At 37.3% G+C, this 25,264-nt stretch overlaps 1 protein-coding gene across 4 annotated transcripts in view; it reads right to left on the minus strand.

The window, feature by feature from the left end:
* Window positions 1-25,264, minus strand: part of PALLD (palladin, cytoskeletal associated protein) — a 203,007-nt gene that overhangs the window by 172,547 nt on the left and 5,196 nt on the right. For 2 of the 4 annotated variants that reach the window (XM_029960252.1, XM_029960250.1), the window contains exon 2: window positions 22,920-23,957. In XM_029960252.1, coding sequence (XP_029816112.1) covers window positions 22,920-23,914 — 995 coding nt within the window. In that variant the 5' untranslated portion in view covers window positions 23,915-23,957. Of the gene's footprint in view, window positions 1-22,919; window positions 23,958-25,264 lie in introns of those variants that run through there. The other 2 variants (XM_029960254.1, XM_029960255.1) reach the window with 1 other exon arrangement.

Consider the following 25,264-nt stretch of genomic DNA (forward strand, 5'->3'; position numbering starts at 1 on the left):
CTTGATACCTTCAGTCTCCCAGAGAAAATTTCCTGTCCTGGCTGATGGCCAAAGAGATTATATAGTAAGAGGCATATCCTTTTGCTTTTCATTATTTAGGCAATATTTCATACTATTACAATGTAATCAAAATACTTCCTTTCTAGCCAATATTTGGCTCTAACACAGATCAACATTTTTTCCATTGGTATTTTTAAGTAGCTGCTCTGAAGAATAACATCATTGAATCTCAGCATTTCTTTGTTTTGCCTTCCTGCTGTGATAAATATGAAAAATATTCTGATAGATCTATGATGACTACTCTCAAAGGGTTCTCAGGCTATAAGGTTTCATGAAACACAAAATTAGAAAAGTGAAAGGGATTCAAATATTAACTGAAAGGATAGGTTTATTTCTCTCAACCCAAAATAGACATACCAGAAGAGGCATTTATGGAAATAATATAACCACATGTTAAAACATTGAGATCCATTTAAAAAACTTGCAACAATTATTTGCCAATTGTTTTTCTCATGTCAAGTTCCTCTCCTGGTTTCTATGCAAAAGTAACCAAAAAAGAAGAGTTTTATTTTCAAAGTAAGGCAAGAGAATCTCTACAGAACTTGCTGCACTTACTGAAGTTACACAATGTGTCTCCAATTTGCCTCACTGAAAGAAAGGGGGATTTTCATCATCACGTAGCCAATAGAGAGGTTTGCATGAGAGACACAGTGTATTGTGAAAGCATAGTAAACTATCATCTTTGATTCTGAAATCAATGTCTGCTTGTATGTATGGAACAGATTCCAGCAGGTATATGCAGATTGGCTAACAAGGAGCAGAATAAAGGCACCAGGAGTTCTGAACTCTAATGGTAGCTCTGGAATGGGACATGATGCTCTGGTTACAACCACCACAGCAAAGTACAGCCTTGTCATACTCATTCCCTGCAACAGAGTAACTTCATGGAAGTCTGTACCACAGAGGTGGTTACAGTTGGGGTGCAGTAGAGCTACAAAAGTGCAGTAAAATTTAAATCCCATGAAAACTGCAACGACTCCACATTAGGGATTAGGGGAAAAGTAGTAATAATAATAATAATAGTAATCATATTTGTTGCACGCACTAAGCTTCATCCACTAAACTATGTCTTATGCTTACATCCCTGAATGATACTTGCCTTTCTTGCATCTTGGGATATCTTTGTGCTCTATGTGCAGAGTGAGTAGCCAAGGAATCTCATGAGGTCTGTTGTGCTACAAATTTCTTTAGTTTTGTAACCTGGTTATATCAGATAGAAGGCAAAGTTCTTTTCTGTTCACTAGCTTGTCCTGCCTTTCAGTTATCTCTCACTGATGCCCATGTTTAATTACAAGAGTTGAGGACTTGAGAAATAAGTGCAAAGTACATTAATCTGTCAGACTCTTGAAATCAGTCTCCTACTATCCTGTTCAGTGCACTGCCTTTAGGATAAAGGATATTTTGAAATTGGAACTGATCTTGGAACATGATTGCTTTTTTCGAGCTTAGAAGTAAGAGCAGACTGCTAGAATACTGGAATAACAGTCAGAAGCCTTCCTGTGTCTGGCTTGCTCCCATTAAACACTGGTGGGCTACAAAATCAACTTAACATGCAACTTCCTCTTGCTTTACTTAAGTAACAAATGAGAACTGGACACTTGCAAGCCATTTCAAAATAGGACTGCAGACTTATTGTCTAAACAAGTCCCTTTGCAACTGAGTCCTTTTCTACATATTGTACTTTTCTATTTATTCAAGACCTTGGGTTTAAGTGAACTCTTTAGTACAAGTGCTTGCATTACAGACAGTACTAAAATAGTGATCTTTCCTCTTCTCCCCGCAAACCTCTGAATAACTAGCAATCTCAGGAATAAAACATTCCTAGAGCTATTATGTAGAAGCACTGCATTTGTCAGAAAATTTATCTCCCTCCAGCCTAAGTGATCAATCTGAAAGATCTTGTCATTTCATTCTTCAGCAAGCTAAGAAAAGGTTTAGCTTTGTTCTATAGGATTCACTAAATAAACCTAACAGAACAACTAATGTAATTGATCTTATAGCTGAAGTTATCCTGCTTCAGCTTATGCAAGAAAGCTTAATTTTAGAACACCATCAGATGCCTGCAATATTTTAGAAGACTCAGATATTCTCCTCCTCCCTTTCCCTTTAGCCCACAACGCAAGGTTTTTTTGGGAGTCAAGATGAAATATGCCAGATTGAATATTTGATACTGTGTGTTAAACAGTTTTTTTAAAAAAACATGGTAGTTCTTTAAACTGCCTCACAGGACTTCAAAGATGACAATCTAGCTCGCAGTTAGTCATACATTTTGTTTTGCAGACATAATGCTTCAAATAATACTGGTGATATGCTAATCACAATATGAAACTACAGTCACTGCAATAAATGTGAAAAATGACTACTTAAAGACTACAGAAACATCTAGTCTTAAAACTGAATACATAGTATCTTCTCAAAATTTATCAGAAATGTGCCCAAGATTGTCAAACACTATTACTTTATCTTAATTTCCAGCATGTTTGTTTCAGCAATCTTCAATATGCCATGCAATTTTCTCCATTTTTTTTTTTAAATTTTAATTAAAGTAAGGAAAAGCAAAGAACAGTTTTTTATGGTAAAATCAGTGAATTCCCCTCAGATTGACAGTCATGTGTCTTCCTCCTGAGAAGATTATGTTAGTCCTTGATACACTGCAAAACAAAGAAACCAACAAAGTAACTCCACATTTTAAATAGCTTGCTGTGCCTCTAAACAAAGCTGCAAATAATGATTTTATATCAAAGATTCTATCTTTGTGTTCAAAAGTTAACTCACCACTCACCCTTCTAGTTCAGATACCAGGTATTAAGAATTATCATTATGTTTTTCAAGACTTGAATGCTGTGTTTTCATCTTAGGGATGCACTTAATACACATGGAATGGGTGACGGAACGGTGTTTAAAAAACCCCACCAGCTCCCACACTCCAGTATTTTTGAGATTTGATTTGACATATTCAAAGTTTTTGATGCTTCCATTCTTAATGTCCACTTGAATCTTTTAATCTTTACTGATTTTTAATTTTGACATGGATTTAGTCACTGGGTTTTTTTAATGACCAATGTTCTGTTCAAAGAATCTATTATTAGATACCTCCTATATGATCAACTATTTTAAGGGAGATTACATAACTAGCTAGATGGCTTCATTTTTGAGTACAGGGAAAGGTACTAAGAAACAGTTTTTGTGCTGTTCACTAAATGTAGATGAGCAAACAAGAAAATAGGACAAATATAATATGGAAGGCAAAATTTAAATTGTATGGAATTATTCCCTGCACACTACTCACCAAACAGTAGTCCAGAAAGGATTCAAAGGTCGATAACTTACTTAGCAATTAAAAGAAACAGAGTTATTCTAAAGAAAAACTGAACTGCAATTTAATGAAGACTTAACCGATTTCACCTTTTAAGAACTTCAGATTGAGGACAGACCTGTTCTATTTGTGAGAAGAGAAGAAAAATCAGCATCACTCTGTGGAAGTGGAGGACATCCTAATTTAGATGCAACTAAATGTAGTAGCTCAGCTGCGGTGGTTAAAAAGGAAAAAAAAAGTCAGCAAGAGGCTAAAGGAGTGGTACAACTGGTCAAAACTCCTAATTATATTCTAGTGGGCATATATGTATATAGGTAAAATACCTTGCAACACACAGAGGAGCTTCCTTGTCCTAACTGACACAACTGCAGCTGAGTTTCCATGGCCTGCTTTGATTTCCAAATTATATTTGAAAACTAGACCTAATCTGGGGAAAAAAAACCCCTAGGTTTAGACTCTGGGTTGTATGCATGAGTGGAACCATCTTATGCTGTGAAAGAGAAAACTTTCTGAATAAATAAAGGAAAAATTAGGAAGAGGTGAAGACTCTTCACTGGTAGACAGATGTAAGGGGTTATGAAATAACTTTATTTCTCAGAGATACTTGTTCTGAGAAAAAGAAGTGTCACTAAAACCAACTTATAGAACAATGTTTTTTGCCTTCAGCTTGTTTCTCAAAACTCTTGCTGACTGGAAAAGCAATCTTAATAGAACACCATGTAAACTGGGTGTAAACTTTAACTTAAGTGAGGACTTCTGTTTCTGGACTAGTATGCTTTTTTTGCCCCATGCTTCTTGTAAGTGTATAAACACTATTACAACTTTTTTTGCCCCATGCTTCTTGTAGGTGTATAAACACTATTACAACTGTAGGTGTATAAACACTATTAAACACTATTATTTCATTGCTGGTGCAGGATAAGGGGAATTGACAAGGCACTGTACAAACCAGAGTAAAGAATTGATTTGCCCAGCAATGTGTTTCAGTTGGAAAGCAGACTCACTCAAGTTCATGGGAGATTCATAACATGTACTATGAAAATTAACTGAGCGTGGGCCTCTCCTGAAAAACAGACTTGAATTTTATTTTCACAAAAATTAGTATAAATTCTCTTACTCTCACTTGAAAATGGAGAACCAATAGTCTAGATTGAATAACTTGCTATAGGAGAAAAATTCACATTTTAGATCAAAAAGAACTTCAGTTCTGCTACTAAGATATTCAAGACAAAGAAGGGAATTAAGAATACAAAGAAGATTTTTGGCAAGCGTGCTTTTTGTAGATTTCCTATTTCTTAGGGTGTGATCCCCTGTCATTTTAGATATTCATTCTATAACTTAAATATTAATCCACTCCTGGGTAACGTTCATTTTACATTAACAATATAAAAATACATTACTAAAAATAACATCCCCCTTCAACCCAACTGTCACATCTCTTTTCCACAAAAATGTGAGGAACCGAGATTTTTCCAAAAGTTACCTGAAATACCAAATGAGAGCTTTTCATTTTTTTGCTATTAAGTAAAGGCAGGAGGAACTAAAGGACTGAAAAAACAATATTTTCCTGGTTATTCTCTTTGCTCTATCATGTGTAGTGTTGTCTTAACAACACATTTGTACAACAAAACCAGAGAGACAACTGGACCTGAGTAGTAAATTTTCATGCTCCTGAAGAACTTCATTAGCTGCAATAAAAATTTTCATTTGCACCCTAAACCCCATAGAATTGCTCTGAGTTCTGAATTAAGCATGAAGAAATCCATCCAAATTCTTTCTGAGAGAATATTAGTACACACAGTGATGCACTTTCCAAATGGTCTAAAGTTTAAATTTGCATATAATACTTTACAATGCTCTTTCTGGAAGCAGAAAAATTACGGATAGCATTACATGCATTCAATCTAGAGATGTTTTTTGGGGCAGCAATATTCACTTTCATGTCAACATTTAACTTCTTCCCTGTTCCCTATTTAGAAATCAGATTACAGGTGACCAAGTTAAACTTGGAGAGTGCCAGAACAAGAGGAAAAGTGAATAGCTGTCATATCACGAATAAATAATAGTACAGCAAATCCGACTCACCCTTGGGATCATCACTGCCACAGATGCACATGCTGTGTATTTGTTGCAGTTTGAAATATCTAGACACTACTTAATGTAGAAACCTTAAAATATATAATATCAAGCAAATTATCCACACTTGTAATAGGGGCTGCATACAGAAACTTGTAGTCAGTCAAACTGCACTACACAAAATCAGCAGAGCAGACTATATAGTTAATTCAAGCAATACTCAATTAATTCAATCTGTGCTTGAAATGCAATATATTAAAGTGCAGTCAAACTTTGTGCTGAAGGCTGATGCAGTAGAGACAGCTTTCAAATAGGCAGGAGGCAGAATTGCTTTGAATTGTGATGACTGCATTCAGCCTAAGACTATCTATCCAGAAATATTAATCTAGGAAAATTTTAATATTGCATCTTGCTTCTCAATTCAAAGCATCTAGTTTCTATCCCCTTGTAATACAACTAAAAAACAGTCCTTCTGAGGACAAAAGTTGTGAAGGAATATAATATATAAGGACTGCTATAACTATTAAACTAGGAAGGCCTTAACTGAACGCTGGTTTCTGCATCAGTTTACATAGGAATTTCCTGTGGGTTTTATGCCAGTCCTGGGCTCTGGTGTGACTTTGGCTGTAATATCACGCTACATAAGGTCACATGCATCTAATTTTCAGCTTGCCACTTTTCTGTATTACAGCAACAATGGTGTTTCCTCCATCCAACAAGATTAAGTTAATCTCATTTAGGTTGTGGTTTAGATTAGGGGGAATCGTTTGGTTGGTTGGTTGTTTCTAAGAGAGGGGAGCTGTGGTCAGTGGTGTAAAAATCCTCTGAGAACAGAGACTCTAGATTGAAATTCTGAATCACCAGCCCCTGAATTTGCAGTCAGTAGCATGTTCTAGAATTGCGATGCCTGGCATCTGTAACAATTCCCCAGTTAACTCAAGTCACCATCTCCACCTACTTTCTTTATAGGTAAAGTCCCCCAAAATTACCTTTCATGAGTTTTGTGGAAAACAGGCTTTTATAGATTCCTTCTGGCCATATGGCAAGCCTGAGGAAGCTCAGAGAGAATCAAGTCTTCCTTTGTCCAAACCTTCCCTAATTAAACTTGAAAGCTCTTACCAGCGGCAATGCTGTTTTGGAAAAAAGGCAAAAAATATAATGTCACATTTTCCTCTGTAAGGCTACAAGTGTTTTTCCTTATTCTTCACTGTACAAGAGACTCACTGTACCAACATCTCAAGAAAATCATAAAATGAGAATTAAGTTGTCCATCTCTATTGTCCTGAGGGACAAAGGATTGAAGACTTTAGATCTATTCAATATTGATATTAATTTACAATAAAGACTGCAACAAACAAATGCTGTCTGCACTGTATGGGAGATACACATTACAAAAATTAGGTTCAGAATTCTAGTTTGGATTATATTATACTGCTTCTTAACTACAATCCAAGCTCTCTTTAAATTAACATCTGAGGAAGAATTCCTTCTAGAAGCAGGGATTCATAAGCATTCTTGATGAAACCGTAATACAAAGAAAACAAGGATTTTCCCGTCTGAATTTTTTTCTTTCCAAATTTGCTTTACTGATGACTGGTTAAGTATAATCATAGTTTTGGAGACATAAAAATCCATATTTATTTAAGAAAGATATTAGAATACAGTAACAGAAACTGATATAATTTCCTATTTTTAAAAAAAATCAATTTGGAATATCATACCAATCTGTAATATAAGAACGGTTACATTACACATAGTATCAAAAATCAGATGTCTGTTTTGTGCATGAGTTGGTTAGGGCATGGTGCTAATAACAGCAAGGTCATAGGTTTGATCCCTGTACGGGGCATTCACTTAAGGGTTGGACTTGATGATCATTGTAGGTCCCTTTTAACTCAGAATATTCTGTGATTCTGTGAACATAAATCTTATTCATTGATTATCATGGAAGTCATTTTGTGTACTGTCCATGCAGCAAGTAGAAGAATTAAATTTTCTAGGAATTAGGCTTTTGGAATTAAGGCCTTAAAAAAAGTTACATTTCCCCACTTTTTATTAAATCTTCAATTCTGCATAAGACCATGGAGGAATTTTTTGCTTATTTACAAAAATTAATAAACTAAGTAATTTTTGTTTATCTGAGGCACTTATCAATTGGTCACTGCAGGTTTTTAAAGGATTTGGTTTACACTGCTTGTAAACAGGATATTTGATAAACAGCTGTGTCAGTTATCTTAATGTAAGTTTCTACAGTTTAAAAAGTAGAAAATTCTGAGTGAAGGGATTTAACTGGAACTAAGAATGCATCTGCCCTGATGCTTCAAGCTGTACCTGCTGCAGCATTTTGTCACAGATGCTTTGAGGTATAACTTCTCCAGCATAGGCTTAAGCTTGGGCCACAATCTCTTCAGAGCTATAGCTGGTGAGGCACAGACATAAGCTACAGATGTTCTGAGATGTACCTGCTCTGGCATGGGCTTATCCAGGAACACAGACACTTTGGGGTGTCCTGCTCCCACATTGGCTCATCCTATCAGTTCACAGTCCTTTCAACCCTTGTTCACACTGGAGTTCCAGTACAGCAGCACAGAAACAACAGTTAAACCCTGGCCATCTGCCAGCCCAGGCTGGCATGGCATCACCATGGCTATTAAAATGTTCCCAGCTATTTCATGGCTATTAAAATGCTACAGCAGAGTAAGCTGATCAGCAGTGTAGCACTACTACAGTAAGCAGTAAAAATAAAAAGTGGCCACTGATGAGCAAGAGACACTGATATATATCAGTGATATATATCAGGTAAGTAAGCCCCATGGCAAGCACAGAGGCCTGTTCAAAACAGCAGTTGGCATAAAACAAACACAAATCCAATCTAGTGCATTCTAATCCAATTGCACATCCTCTTGAACCCTTCAAGCCCCATACTGTGCACCAAAAGGGACTGTCATGGTTTAACACCAGCTGGCAACTAAGCACCATGCAGTTACTCCCTCACTTCTCCTACCACTGGGATGGGGGAGAGAATCGGAAGAGTAGAAGTGAGAAAACTCATGTGTTTAGATAAAGACAATTTAACAGAGAAAGCAAAAGCCACACACACAAGAGAAACAAAACAAGGAATTAATTCACTTCCTAGGGACAGGCAGGTGTTCAGCTATCCCCAGGAAAGCGGGGCTTGATTACTTGGGAAGACAAATGTCATCACTCCAAATGTCCTCCCTTCATTCTTACCCCAGATTCATATACTGGACATGATGCCATATGGGATGGAATATCTCTTTTGCCAGTGAGGATCAGCTGTTCCAACTGTGTCCCCTCCCAGCTTCTTGTGCAACCCCAGCTTCCTCACTGGAGGGATGGTGTGAAGAGCAGAAAAGGCCTTGACTCTGTGTAAGCACTGGTCAGCAATAACTAAAACATCCCTATGTTACCAACACTGTTTCCAACCCAAATCCCAAACATAGTCCCATACTAGAAAAATGCTTTAGCTGAAACAAGGCATGTCAATTCACTTACACATTACCTTTGTTTAAATAAATTGGGCTTTCTTTAAGGAATAAGGTGAAAACTAAGTCAGTTCACACTCAAGTTTTAACTATGGATAATTGTCATTAAGATTTCCATGTTTCTACTTGATCTCTGGGCTTAAGTATGATGTTATGAAGAATGTGTCCACTCATGGCCTTCACAGTCCAATGTAGGCATGTAGAATATCTAACTGTAGTAATGAGCTATTGCAAGCAATTCTACCCTAAAAAACCCAAACAAATAAAAAACAAACCCCCACCATTTTCTTCCTTCTATACATCACACGATTGCTTGCCTTAGACACTGAAGGCATTTACTGATAATTGATTGATGACACAGTATCTATTTTTGCAATATTCTCTGGCTTGACAATGAATAGGAATACATGGCTAAATGCAAAAGAATAAGGTTTTTGTTTATTGATTTTGCAGATATTTGAGAGAATGCCATTGCCTTGTAACTGGCCCTGTTTTGGTAAAATGAATATACCTGTTAAATTAATTAACAGAGAATTTATTGGTTTTTGAATTGTGTTGCAATTTTCTATCTTGTTCCCAGGATGAAACTGTATGACTATTGCACTCAGCAGCCTTGGAAAAGTTTATTTCAATACATCTTGTTTTCCTGTTTGAAGAACTGTGCTTTGACTCCTAGGTTTTTAGAGTGGTGTTTCGTGGTTTGGTTTTTTTTTTCCTCTTAAAAGCAAAGCTGTCATAACACAGAGGGACACATTTGATCAAAGAAAGCCACCTTCCCCTTCAGAACAGGCTATCTGAAAAGCATATACCAAGTAGAACAGATTCTGACAGCATCTGGTGCTGTACTTGGCCCCTAATTATCAGTGTATTAATATTTTATCCATTTTACCAATTGGTCACAGGATAAAAGGTAGTAGAAAAGCAAAATGCTGAGGGTGCCAGATTGTGGTCAAATGTTAAACAGCCTTCTATGAAGCTTGTTATCAATTTTCAATTGTCAAGATCAGTTTACAGGAGTAGAAAGCCCTCAGTTCATGTTTGTCCACTTAAATATGCATCTCAGAAACTAATAGGGCAAAAATTTAAGTGGGGTTTTCCCATAAGCAGTGATTTACTCTTGGGCAATGTGTTATCTCAGTGGTCACATTTTCTGTGATATTGAAAGAGTTCATAGTTAGCTATAGCTACCTGTCAGCTGCACCATAAATGAGAGATGGATTCTATTTTTCTAATCTTTTTCCTAGGCCACCTTAAAATTACAGCCTTAACAAAGAAGAGGAGATAGACAAAAGCTGTTCACATATTATATAAACTGTTTATAAGGCACTGAATTGCTCACATGAAAGGCACTACATAACTGCAAAGTGTTAACTATTTTTATAACATTAATGCAAGCATGCCCTGCAAGTACACAATATTAATATGATGAAAGTATGAACCCCACACACAGCTAAATCCTTAACTTTCCTGCTTTCTTTACATCTTTGTAAAGATTATAATTTTTACATCTCAGGTAAGGAAATACAGGTACTAGGAGAAGGACTTGGATGATCCTTATAGGTCCCTTCCACCTCAAGATAGTCTATGATTCTATGACTTATTCTTTTATTTTCCTAGGTTACAAGGAGTAGGTGGGCAAGGGAATTTCTTTAACTCCTTCCTTTACTTTGCGTGGGCTAGAAGGGCAAGCTGACAGCCTATTAAGTGAAGCACAGTCCACTTAACAGAGTCCTATCAAACTGTAGTGCTTGTTAGAAAGAACACACTTTCCAGATGAGTCTCAGAACCAAAAAAACAAGCTCATTATTCACTGCTGTTTAATGATGTTTCTTCTATGTTTGGTCTGTTATAAGCTTTTAGTCTATAGCTTTCTCTACATCCCTCAAAGTCCTGTCAGCTCTGATAGTTTAGAGCTGATAGAACTGAAGTTTAACATTTTCAGTCATCAGCTATGAATGTTTGCAGAGAAGTTCTATTTGTTCAATTTCATCATCCATATCTTTAAAGGTAGATTTTATGTTGCCAAGAATGCATTTACAGAGTGTATTTCAGACATGACAAAGTTTTTTATAAGGAAAGAATTTTTAAAACATCAAGTTTCAAATTGATAATTTTATTTATTTAATTTATATTTATAAAGCAATATATTATGTCTTAAAAAGATATGTGCTGCTTAAGTAGCATTATTAAACTGCTATAATTGCCCTTAGGAAACTTAAAACAATCCAAGATATGGTATTGCCTCCAGGAAAATGAGCAAACGTCAAAGAGGATAAAGTATGATATTAAATGGGATTTGGAATAGCACTTTATACCTGTTGAACACTGATAAGTAATGATGCCAGAACTACTGACTCTAAAGGCTTCTTTCTATGAAAAACCTCACTACTCTTCTCTTTTTCAGTACAAATAAGAGAGTCCTAAATCATGTAGTTTCATTCCCACCTCTGTTCTACTTAGCCTCTACATTTAGTTTTAATTTTCACAGATAAGTACTTTCAATTAGTCTGTGACAAGCAGATTGCTGATGTATTTCCTCATTGTCAGACTTTTTGGCTTTTGATCCTTTGCACAATACCGGAAAATCCCAGAGACAGCATATAAGATCTATACAAATAAATTCTGAAACATGAAGTAAAAGCAGCCTCTTGGAATACTGCCTCTGGCACTGATTCAGCACCACTTTTGTGGGAAACCTGTATTTTAAAACTACTTCAATTAAACTTTGTTTTGAAACTAAGTGTTTAACATGGACAAAGCTAGTGTAGTGAAACAGCTTTCTGAAGACATATAGTTCCACATTATTTGAAAGTTCATCCAAGTCTTGTCCAATTCATATGTAAATATAAGGCAAAAGTTCTTTATGTTTATTTCATTTTGCAGATAGCAGCATAGTTTTTATTAATTTACTTTTAAGCTTTTCATGTTAGACATCAAGAATAGAATCATTTAAAAATATATTTTGATAGCATTTTCATCTAATCTTAGAATCTTTTTAAAAACACTAGTCAATATGTTATTTATTTATAGACCATTAGCAAGGAACTTTAGATCTGCATTCTTTTGCTGAGAGGCAAAAAAAAATGAAAGAATAAAAAAATTGAACTGAGATGCTTTTAAACTTTCAGTAATGAAATCAGAAAAACCAAACCAAACCAAAGACACTGGCATTCACAAATAGACAGAGAAAAATAAAGTAACTGAGCCGGAATTCCCTTCCTATTTCTAATTTGAAAAAGCAATTCTAGTTTCAACAACCATCCCTTTGTTTTTACAACTGCCTCTTACAGCATCCATCTTCATGCACCTAACAGGCTTTATTGTTCCTATTTTCAGGGTGGAAAAAAACCCAACCAAAAACCAAAAAGGAAATATGAAACTTTTAAAAACAGAAATATACAAGAGCTATTTCCACAATCATGAAAAATGTTAAACTAACTGTTCTAAAGAATAGGACCCTGGTGATGTACCGAGTCTGTATAACAAAGATGAGGAAATGCATGTATCATGTAGTCAAAACTATTTTACACAGAAAATAAACAAATGAAACGTAAGAAAAACCCTGGTGTCCAGAATCTATAGATCCTCCTTAGGGTTTTATAAAAAAACAGACAAGTTTGTGTCCCCACTGGCCACCCTCCTCCCAGCCACACCCACACATTCTTTATTTTAGATCCTTAGATATCCATTTTGTAACATCAGTGAATTGCTCCGCCTAAGTTTTATAGCAATCTGTTTATTTTATAAGACTTTCATAAATTATCCTGTTATCACAATCTCAACTTCGTAAAGATTGTTTCACAGAGCCTGGCTCTCCAGATACCTGCTTTAAATACTGTACTCTATGGTTTTAGAGAGACAAGGAAGCAAAAAAACCACCCATTCAAGCAGAGCACTTGGTCATCATATATTACAACAGTCTCTTAAACACTGTTCTTAAGTGGCATGACGACAAATCTTCTTTCCAAGTGGTTCTAAGTTAAACAAAGTTCCAAGTCAAGAAAACTGATGCACTACTAGCATTGCTCAGATATGCCACACTGCTTTTTAAAGCAGGTGGGCACATGATCTACACAGCCCTCCACTCCACTGAATGTTTTCCTTCAGATGCAGAAAATCCTGACAGTGTGGACTCTCATTGCCACAAAATGAATGGAGAATGGAAAAGGAAATATTCGACAGATGCATGTTATCTACCTGAAACCTGCAGGCCATAAATTACTACAGGCAGCCACTGCAATAGCCTAATCATTTGTGTTAAAATATAACCCCTCACTTCCCCACTAAAACCCACTAGTCCAGAGCACTGTTCTATGGGAAACAGAATTAAGGAAAAGTTTCACAAGCCACTGAGATGACTTTCATCATCACAGTTCCAGATCTGAAACTCCAGGGATGCCTGGAGGTGGGCAGGGCTTATCTCAAAATCAGCAAAAGTAAACAAACAAAAGACATAAGAATAGCATGGTCCAATAAACAGAGAGTATAAAAGGAAACGAATGAGAAGGGAAGAACTGTTAAAAGAATAATGACATCAACTGCAAAGAGCTATTATTTTGACTTGTAAATGAGGAAAAAACCCAACAAAAGTAAAGAAGACATTATTGATGAAGAAAAAAAAAATACTATTGTGACAGAAAAATATTGAGGATGCTGACGTATAACTTTCATATCTATAGATATTTCATCTTAATTTGAGAGTATATAAAATACCGACAACATATTCAGTATTGAGTATCAATACTGAGTATCAGATGAGCAGATTTCTGAAATGAATCTGATACCAGGTTAAAAGGGCTAACAACATTTTTCTGTTTAATCTCAGCAATGTAACACATGCTGTTTATACTTTCAGGTGATCATCAGTGCTCCCTTCATACACAGAAAAGCATCCAGATCTACAAGCAGAACATTTTTGACCTAAGGAACTCCTTAGGTATGAGAATATTCTTCCATTCTGAACAAGCACTGTCTCTTTGCAGAAGACTCATAAGAAGATAGATCAGTGGGACTCTACTCTAAAAAGATTAGTAGAGGACTAGTGCAGATTTCTATATAAAAGTATGTTTATTGGGAAAATATTTCAGTAGAGAAAACCAGTCAGACTATCGGGAGAATATAAGAAAAATGTTTATATTTGTGAGCAATGTAACAACTAACTCCATAAATCATCACCCTTAGGAAATAAACACAAGATATTCTGAAAACACTTACAGGTTACATAATAAGAAAAAAACTACTATTTCCTGTTTTACTGTTCTAAACATTAATAAACAATCATAATAACACTGAAATAATGGAACAGAGACTATTGAATAAGTTGTGGAAGTATTTTAGATCAATTCTTACTGTAAAATATTACATTTGGTAATCAAGAATCACCTCAAAACTCAATACAAGATTTGATTTTTACTGTATAAGAATAATACCTGTGGCTGTGAATGATTGTCAAGTCACAAGAGCCCTCTCCTCCCACACAGAGAACATACTAATCTTTTTTATCTTTCATGAATAATTTCTACAATCACTGTAGCTAACATAATGCTTATAGTCTAGTAAAATCTGTTGTTAAGATAAAGTATCTCATTGTTTGGAAGCAAATTTTGATCTTGAGGTCTTATTCTTAAGCAAGCAAGCAAGAATGGAATTAACAAATACTTTAAACAACATCATAAAAGAGCTTCACTAAAGTTTCCATCTTGAATAACATAAATAGGAATATAAGCTTATGAAAATATTTGAAAACCAGGACCTGCACCACCTGGTCCTAAACTATAACTTAAATAGTTAAAACTTTACAAATAGAAAAGTAACACAACAATTTTGAAGATGACTATAAATGAAGATGATTTGTGTAAACTAAGAGTTTATATAAGAAAGCAAGGAACACACTTGAGATCAGGTTTTTTTGAACTAAGGACACCTAGAATTGTCAAATATGTTCCATTACCACACATACATAAATAAATACTAATATTTTATAAAAATAAGTATTATTAAAGCCTTGCCACTATAGGGCTAGTAGAACATCTCTATCTCCCACCAAGGCACTGGTGTTTCACTACAACTACAAAATTTACTCCATAAAAGACTTCAAGAAACAACACTAAATGTTATCTCTAAACCAAAGATTTTTCCTACCTCAAATTATGCCTAGTAAAGAAGCAGAAACTACATCTATGACACCTCTTCCATTCCTAAGACATAAAAATCTACCAGCTGCTCTTTAGGTAGTTCAGTCACTGTTGTTCTGTACACCTGGAGTTTTACTCAGCTGTGTAGATTTGTGTTAAGCATTACTTAATCTGATGCTGAATTTTCTTTGCAACTGTGCCTTGTTGGGAGACTATGGTGGTGACATAATTTATTGCTTGTTTTTATACTTCAAAGCCCTTAAAGATTGTAAAATCGGATAAGTGTTTTGAAGCTGTAGAAGTCAAGGTAATCTGGTTCTGTTGTAAATTTAAGTACTGTAATTTGCATTTGTTTCTAGATTTTCTAAGAATAGTTCTGGATTACATGTTTCTAGATGGGGACTTTGGGTATCTGTTACAGTGAAATCTAGATAAACAACACTTATAATAAGAAAAGGGTTTTAATGAGAGCAAATAGATTCCTTAAAGCAAAGAAGCCCTGTTCTTGCCATGTAGTATGCGGAAAGTGCCTTATTTTTAATTTTTGGGGGGTCTTTTTGTGTCAATTTGCTGCTGATGAAGGAAGAGAATGTATTTTGCACAAAACATTTCAATACCTCCTGTGCTACAGAATCTGGGTGGATATATGTAAATACTTTAATCATAGCTTACAGCTTAGGGTAGACCTCAGAAGCAATTAAATATTCAGGTGGGAAGGTAAATGCTGAAGAGGTCTAAGTCATTCCCAGCTGGATTTGCTTTAGCTAACTCAATGCCAATGTAGGTATTTTAAGTTCTGTACTGTTGATGCATTTTGAAGAATAGTTACTGACTGACAGAATGCTTTTGAGGGTAACAGAATATTTCTGTTTCAACTGATATTTTATATGTTTTAGACATTTAGAAGACAGATATCCTAGAACTTTTCAAACCACTCAGTACTTTTCTAGGTCTTACATTGTAATCTGGGCTGCTCAGAAATGTAAAAATCGTTCTGACTAGTGACAAAATATTCACTGTAAGATACCTAATTTTCTGCTAGTAGAACTAGTAAGTCAGACACTGAATTCTGAAAAAATGTAGTTGTTCTTGAAATTTAACTAATTATTTTCTTTTGGATTTAAACCCTAGGATTCTAATTGGAAGTTCTATCAAAGTTTACTTATTTTCCACTTGTAGTATAAAGCTGCTTTGGTCAAGTTTAGTCATTCAAACCATAACACTTTACTGTTTTACTTTCAGCTGTGTACAGCTATGAACATCCAAGGAACTTTACATTTAAGAGGCTTTCCTAGTCAAATAACCTTCAAATAGACCCTTTGCCCTTACAGAACTTCTTTGTTTATTATAAGGTTCTGCAATTTTGTTATCTTTAGCTTCCTAAGAGGGGTATCAGCATAAGGGAGGATTCTAGCTCAGTCTTGTATAGGCTGAGGACTTTGTAAAGTTTAGCTCCAAAAAAAGCTATGAAAAGGGAAGAAAGACAGTTATTAAAGATTATTCGGATCAAGGATAAAATGTGAGGCATAGAAAAACTATAACATGCTAAAAGGTCAGAAATACCTAAACAGTTTCTTTTGAAGGCCTTCTATTCTGGTGTAGACCAATTGGATGATCTCATGGCCACCAGTGTTTGATGCAGCCTAAATATCAGCTGTGCTTATTACTGGGCTGAACAATTTTTTAAGTGCTGGGCAAAACAAGAACTTAGTGCTTTTCTTGTCACCGTTAAACTACTGTTATTCCATCATGACTTTATGACTTCTGGTTATTTTCTTCCCAGCTGAGAAAAAAAAAAATCCCAATTGCTCTCTACTTTTATCACACTTACCACACAGAATTCCAAAAATAGTATTAGCAGTAGCTATGTTATTGAAACTGTCTTTTCTGGGAAAAATCAGAACAACTGAAGCCTGGTTTCTGCAGATTTTATTGCTATATGCAAATGTACAGGCTATGGCAGCCCTAGCTCATGCTCTTTCCTTCATGTCTTGTTCAGCAAGTTTTGCAAGAGCCAAATGGCTCACTCTTACACCTCACAGACCAGGTAGCTGTTCAGCCTGTTCTATAGCCCTTCTTTTGGCAATACAAATAATATCCATTTCTACTTTCTACCTATTCAGAAACCTCTACAAAAAATTCAATATCTTTTACATATTTTTTCCTATGGTCAGTTTCTTCAGAAAAAAGTAAATATTCCAAATACACTCCAAAGATTTTTTTCCCCTCAGGTATTACAAACCAGAAATCCAGCCTAAAGAAACAGTTGTCTAAGTAAAGTCCTTTAGAAAACTGGATTATTTTCATTATCAAAATACAAGACAATGGCCTACTAGTATTGTATAATTGGTGTTTTGCTTTTAACCATATAAAACTCCCATTTACAGAAAATGTTTCTCAAAGTGGCACAAACAGAAGGCATTCTTCATTTGCTATGCAATATGTCAGTGGCTTTAAACAGGCTTGTCTTTTTCCACTGCATCACATTAACTTTTTACTGGATATATTTAGGATATGCCACAAAACATCCTTTCAGCTCCAGAAAGAAGGAAAGTGATGTGCCCAGGTGATACTGTGAAACTGTTTAGAAGTTCCTAGTAGTGTCATCATACATAAAATCCACTACAGGTTTTTCTGCGTGCTTTCTTATCTTTCAAAGGAAAGAACCCCCTCCTTTCCCCAAGATTCAAAGACTTTGGAGTCTCACCCAAACAGCGCTCAAGTGTTTGCCGTCTCCTAAGCACTGAACGAGCCTTAGTTTTTGCCCCCTTGGCCCCGCAGCAGCGCTCACCGAAGGGCTCTGTGCCCGCCCCGCACGGCCCGGCCCGCAGAGGAATCGCCGCCCGTGCTGTGTGCGAGTGACCTCTTGAGCCAAGGCAGCGTCACTACAGACAGGACAAGCGGCAGGTTTGCATCGACTTCCACAATGAGTAGTTTTTGAGGTACAGATGCCATATTTTTCCCCTCTTGAAGATCCAAAATGAAATGGAGACTAAAGGGTAAATTTCTTTTCAGTGGAAACTTTGGGAAAATAATTTTTTATTATTCACTAATATGTCTTTGAGTTGCCAGATGGAGAATAATTGTTAAGTAAAACTAGTTCAAGGATGGACTGTGAAAGTGTATTGAAAAATTGTCAGGGAGCTTTGCAAGAGACTGAGAAGTTGGCACGAAGCCTATTTGCTGAAATTCAGCAGTTGTTGTATCCACAGCCATAGCACTGCATCCATAGACAAAGCAGTTATAGGTTTCAAAAGGGAAATAAGATAAAAGTTACAAATTAATTTATCCTGACGTGATTACTTAAAAATATACTTGATTTTAAGATAATCTACTATTTCGTCAGCAATGTTTCTCATGATTCACTTTGCTCAGTGATTAAGATTTGCATTCTTATTTTATGATTCCGCAAGAATTAAGATTCAGAAAAGCAGAATTTACATTAAAAATCTGAGATTTCTTGTAAACATAGCAGTCTCAGAAATGAATATAACAATGATGTAAAAGACCTAAGCAAAAAAAGCTCCACAACTGGTACACAGTTTTCTAGTTCAGTTGGTATTTAGGTACATTTCTGGAGTCATATCACTGAAGTGAAGACTGATATTCTACCAGATAAAATAAGAGCAATAAGATACTGAACCATTACAACAGCGTATCTTTGCTATTTAAACACTGCAACCTCACTGATGCTGTCGAACTCACCTTAACTGTCTATGCTGTATTTCATAAATCAAATACACAACTTCTAATCCATTCTGGACAGAACTTTACTTGTACCAATACCAGGAAACACAGAGTACATGAGCCTGATAGCACCAATGAGGGTTTTTTGCTGTGTTATGAAAGTAAATTCCTGTTGACCCTAGGTTCTATGCAGTGTATGTTTAGTAATTTTTTCCGGGTTTTGAGTTCCTCTATGTTTATTGTTGCCTATTCTAGGACCATTTTAACCCTAAAAAATGCATTTTGTAACTCAGTAGGACTGAAATATATATTCAAGCATAATAGACTCATGGTGGTAAAAACATCCAAGCCAACAGAGCATTTCATTCTCGTAAAGTAGTATTGTTTACAGACTGACTCTTAGTACCTTAATAGCCTTATTAGTTACTTGATGAGTAGTACCCTATAAAAAATCCTGTATGTCTCTTGCTTTCTTAGTAAGAAACTTTGTAAGAAAGATTGCTGTTCAAGTTGTGGAAGTATGGATATTAAAAATGTTTAAATACTAGGAAAACTAAGTTCTTTGAGGAAATATGTATCATGGTAAACTCTCACCTGTAAGAAAGACTGTTTAGGTTTCTTTCTTTCTAGTTACATTATCTGTGTATGTGAGTTGGCAGAGCAGTTCTTTCTCCCTGTGCCATCTATTGGCATAGAGATGGGGGAATGGGTGGGATTCACCTCACCTTTTATAACAAACTGATAATGAGGTTTTAATCTGAAGACTAAAAGTTCTTATCAATGTAATAAGCAGCTAAGTGACTTTTGGTAGATGTGCTTTTCTCTAGTGAGTGCTGATGGAGTCTAGGGTGACTAATGTTAAGTATCTAATCTACAGATGGGTAAGGTGAAAAGTTCTTTAGTATTAATTAATAGTAATTACTTTTTTTTCCTTAAGAGTGGTCCCTCTGACTGTTCCTAGTACTCTATTTTACAACTCAAAAGTATCAGTAACAGTATGTCAGCTGTCATATCATAGAGTTGATAAGGTTGGAAAAGACCTTTAATATCAGCAAGTCCAAGCATTCACCCAGCACCACTCTGTTTACCGCTAAACCATATCCCCAAGTGCCACATCCACATGCCTTTTGAACACCTACAGGAACAGTGATTCCACCACTTCCCTGGGAAATTCGTTGCAATGCCTGACCACTATTTCAGTGAAGAAATGTTTCCTAATATCCAATCCAAATCCAATCCCTGATGATCTTGAGGCCATTTCCTCTCATCCTCTCATTTGTTACCTGGAAGAAGAGACTAGCACCCACCTCACTAAGACATCCTTTCTGGTAGTCGTAGAGAGCAATAAGGTGCTTCCTGAGCCTCCTCCTTTTCTCCAGGCTAAACAACACCAGCTCCCTCAGCCACTCCTCATAAGATTTGTTCTCTAGTCCTTTCACCAGCTTTGTTACCCTTCTCTGGACACAGTCCAGCATCTCACTGTCTTTCCAGTAGTGAGGGGACCAAAACTGAACATAGAATTCAAGGTGTGGCCTCACCAATGCTGAGTACAGGGGGATGATCACTACTGATCCTGGTCCTGCTGGTCACACTATTTCTGATACAATCCAGGATACCATTGGCCTTCTAGGCCACCTGGGCACACTGCTGGATCATGTTCAGCAGCTGTGGACTAGCACCCACAGGTCATTTTCTGCCAGGCAGCTTTCCAGCCGCTCTACCCCAAGCCTGTAGCACTGCAGGGGGTTGTTGTGACCCAAGGGCAGGACCCAACATTTAGTCTTATTAAACCTCATACAATTGGCCTCAGGCCATCGATCCATCCAGATCCCTTTTTAGAGCTTTCCTACCCACAAGCTGATCAACACTCCCACCCAACTTGATGTTTGCCAAGTTGCTGAGGTTGCATATGATGCCTTGGTCCAGATCATTGACAAAGGTGTTCAACAGGACTGGTCCCAATACCGAGCCCTGGGGAGCATGTTTTGTGACCAGCTGTGAGAAAGATGTAACTCCATTCCCCACCACTCTCTGCACCCAGCCGTCCAGCCCGTTTTTACCCAGTGAAGTGTACACCTGCTCAACCACCCCCATAGACTCGCTTGTGTCTAGGTGGCACAGCAGATTGCTGACCATGTCCTCCTGGATTATGGGTGTTTCATTTTGCTCCCTGTCCTTGTTTTCCAGTTTAGGGAGCTGAGTACCCAGAGAAAAAATGATCTTGCTGTGAAAGACTGACGGCATTACATACATCAGCCTTTTCCTCATCCTTTGTCACTATGTTTCCCTCAGCATCCAATAAAGGTTGAAGATCAAAGGATAGATGCTGCCTAACCCCAGAACAACAACAACCACAAAAGAAATACTAGAAGGTAAGAGCTTTTGCTGCCCTAATGTCCAAATCAGTTACACTGGTAGCTGCAACATCTTAGTGTGAAGGAAGGAAGACTCTAAGAGAAGAAACAGAGAGAGAGATGGAGGAGTCTGTCTGTCATAATTGTGTGACTTCTACAATTTCCCTTTCCTGCTTCATGAAAGTCTGAAGAAGAACAAACAACTGGAATTCTTTTGCACCCATGACTGTGATTCTTGTCTTTTTCTTTTCCCCAGCAAATATTAAAAAAACTCTAAAAAATAAACAACTATAATGACATGACATGTCTCTCATATTGCTTGATTGGCATTAGAATTTAGGCATTACAATTATATTTTTTGAGTAAGCTTCCTGACCTGCTGGCAAGATTTGTGGTGTAAGTCCCTTGTTTAGCATACTTATATCTACAGCTTGTCTTGGTTTAGAAGATCAGTTGGCTTCATTTTGTAGGACAATCTACATAAGCTTGAGTACATAACCAATGTACTCAAGTGCTGAGGTACAACATTTTCCGCGTTTTATACAAGAACAATTGAATAGACTTGATGCCTCTATAAATGATCTTTTGACCCAGTAAAAGTTTCAGTGTCTCAATATTCAGCTTCTCTTGAATACACTGAAGACTCAGATAAGGGTGAAGACAATGCTGTTGTCTTCAACAATCACAAACAAGAGTTTCTGGAGATATTTTCTAAAAAGTAACTTTCACCTTGAAATGAAAGCATATGTAAGCACATATAGGTATAACATGACATTTCAAAGCTGTACTTTTTTATTCTACTTGACTTCACAGCAAAAGATACAAAAAAGCACACAAGTGTTACAAGAAAGTGCTTCCTACATTCTTTTAAGGAAATGTTGAGAACTTTTAAAGAGTTATGTTGTCTTCAGATGTAGCTAAAGAACCTTACAGCAAGTTCTGAATGTAGAACTACAAATTCTGTCCTGTCCAAATATGAATTTTTGGACAAAATATTCCTTAGAAAATATTAAGTATTACTTTAAACCAAAATAGCTTGTGAGGTACTATATAAACTAGAGGTATAATGTATCTCTGTGTGTGATAAGCCATAATATTAGCATTAAGGCTCAGACCTGTGAGGTGCCAAACACTATCTATGCACTGCTTAATTTTAGAAGGAAAGGAAGACAGTGGAAAGCATTGAGTTATTCATAACAAAACCAAAACAAATAAAACAGACAAACTTACGCAGCAGTTAGTTGTAGCTTTTGTCATTAAACAAAAGCAAATGCACAAAAATCTCATGATAAAGTATTAGAAGAGGTTTTGAATAGCAGATCGTCTTAATGTCTTGGAAATGTCTTACACAATAGGATACTTGGCTAGATTCAGAAAATTTTAGATTATAGTATAGACCCCAAATCCCATTGCTATGGGTCTTGGAGACATTCTAATTAATTGGCAGTAAAAAGTGTATCAGCTGCCTGAGATATGCTCTTCAGAGGCAAGTTGTGAATTCTTTTACCTAGATTAATGAGGTAACAATCACACAGAATGCTGCTAGAGCCAACTCTTTTTCTAATTTTGCCATGTGGCTCTTGAATCAAGCAGAAATTAATTTCTCAAGCAGATAACAATGAAACACTCCTGAGAAGAAAAGCCATCAGAATCTGTTATTCATGTGCTTTGTAAAACTGCATGATCGGCTGTTCTTGCATGACTACCTCTAAGCAGGTTCACTGTGATACCTGACCTTAGGTATCTTCCACAATCAGATGATGATATCTGGTGACCTAGCACTTACCTGACATCAGGGACTGGGTTGCCTGCAACTCTGCACTCCAGCAATACTTTGTTTCCTTCAGCAACTTCCTGGCTCCGGAGCTTCTGAGTGAATTGAGGTGGTGAAAACTCATTCTCTTCCATGTTGATGAAGGGACGGCAAAGGGTCATTTTGCTCTGAGTGATGCTGCCCCTTTCAGAAAAGTGTTCTCCATTCAGATGAACTCCACATAATTTTGCCTCGGGGTCAACCTCTTCATGTGGTTTGTCAAACCCATGGTTCACCAACGTACTTAAAGCTGGTTGTTTCTTGTTAGGAGACAGGTATCCACTGTCTGGAGAAGAAGAGTCCCCATCAGGACTTCGGCCTCTCGTCTGTGCTGCCTGTCTAAATATAGATGACAATTCTTCTATAAATGTGGCAGCTTTGTCACACATTTTGTTCCTGAACGGAACTTCTTCCTGGGATGTTGATTCGGACTTTGGGCTTGTCTTAGGCATATATGGACCATCTTTCTCTGAATGTTTCAGTCTTCTGATGAAGCTGGGACTAGCAGTTAGAAAAGGTGTTTGCCTCCTAGAAACTGCGACAAAACTATCTGCTGTCTGAGATGCAGTAGATTGCTCTTTCTGATTACCTGGGGGAATGTGACTTGCAGCAGATGAAGTCAGACTACTTGCTTGAGGCCTCTGTAAAGCATCTTGCTCATGCAGTTTGCTGTCCCTGAAAGAAGGTATTTCTGAAGGGCTAGAAAGAGAAGTGTTGAGATAATGAGTAAAGTCTGGTGCTGCATTCTGATCCTCTTTCATGGAACTGGCAATGGCTTCTCGAGCTATGTCAAGGCTCTTACATATCTCCTCCTGCGTAAGGAAGGCAGAAAGTTCATTTGAAAATTCACCATTCTGTATGTCTGACAGGGAATCATAGAAAAAGTCATGATAAGATGAAGCTTCTGACATATTTTCAGGATATTCCTTATTGGTGCCTCTCTCTGTACAGTAAACCTCCTTCAGCATTTAAGAAAGAGGCAAGGCCTGGCCACAGCTTCTGTCTTGCATCCTGGAAGACACAAGTACAGTTCCTTAATGAAAAAACTTCTCAATTAAAAAAAGCCCAGTTATATCCTTGCTCCCATAAGCAGGACACAAAACTGAGAGATGAGCAGAATCCAATGGTGCATGAAATACTTACCATAAACCTTGGTTTCTGTTAGGATGGGTTGAGGCTGCAAGTTGTCTAGGTGGAAATGAGAACACTTAAGAGTCATTTTTCTCATGCATTTTCCCTCAGAAGTATGAAGACATTCTTTGTCTGTGCATTGCCTAGCACAAGCTCAATTCCACTGGACCGATATGTATATAGAATCATATAATAGAATCATAGAATCAAGCAGGTTGGAAAAGACCTCCGAGATCATCAAGTCCAACTTCTGATCCAACACTGCTGTGGTTACTAGGCCATGACACTAAGTGCCACATACAGTCTTATCTTAAAAATGTCCAGGGGAGGGAGAATCCACCACCTTCCTGGGCAGCCCATTCCAATGTCTGATTACTCTCTCGGTAAAAAATTTCTTCCCAATATCCTACCTAAACCTCCCCTGGCACAGTTTAAGACTGTGCCCTCTTGTGCTACTGCTGGTTGCCTGGGAGAAGAGGCCAATCTCCATGTGGCTACAACCTCCTTTCAGGTAACTAGACAGTGATGAGGTGTCCCCTGAGCCTCCTCTTCTCCAGGCTGAACAACCCCAGCTCTCTCAGACTCTCTTCATAGGACTTGTGCTCAAGTCCCTTCACCAGCCTTGTTGCTCTTCTCTGGACCTGCTCCAGCACCTCGACATCCTTCTTGAACTGAGGAGCCCAGAACTGGACACAGTACTCAAGGCATGGCCCCACCAGTGCTGAGTACGGAGGAAGAATCACTTCCCTGGTCCTGTTGGCCACACTATTCCTGACACAGACCAGGATGCCATTGGCCTTCTTGGTCAGCTGGGCACACTGCTGGCTCGTGTTCAGCTTCCTGTCAATCCAAACTCCCAGGTTCCTTTCTGCCTGGCTTCTCTCCAGCCATTCTGTCCCCAGCCTGTAGCGCTTTATGGGTTTGTTGTGGCCAAAGTGCAGGACCCGGCACTTGGCCTCGTTGAACCTCATCCTGCTGGAATCAGACCATCTCTCCAGCTTGTCCAGGTCCCTCTGAAGAGCCCTCCTGCCTTCCAGCAGATTGACACTCCCCCCCAACTTAGTGTCATCTGCAAATTTGCTAATGGGACACTCAATCCCCTCATCCAGATTATCAATAAAGATATTAAACAGAGCTGGGCCCAACACTGATCCCTGGGGGACACTGCTAGTGACCGGCCACCAACT

Source organism: Manacus vitellinus, unplaced genomic scaffold (genome assembly GCF_001715985.3).
Source record: "Manacus vitellinus isolate BGI_N305 unplaced genomic scaffold, ASM171598v3 scaffold_0_pilon, whole genome shotgun sequence".
Taxonomy (NCBI): domain Eukaryota; kingdom Metazoa; phylum Chordata; class Aves; order Passeriformes; family Pipridae; genus Manacus; species Manacus vitellinus.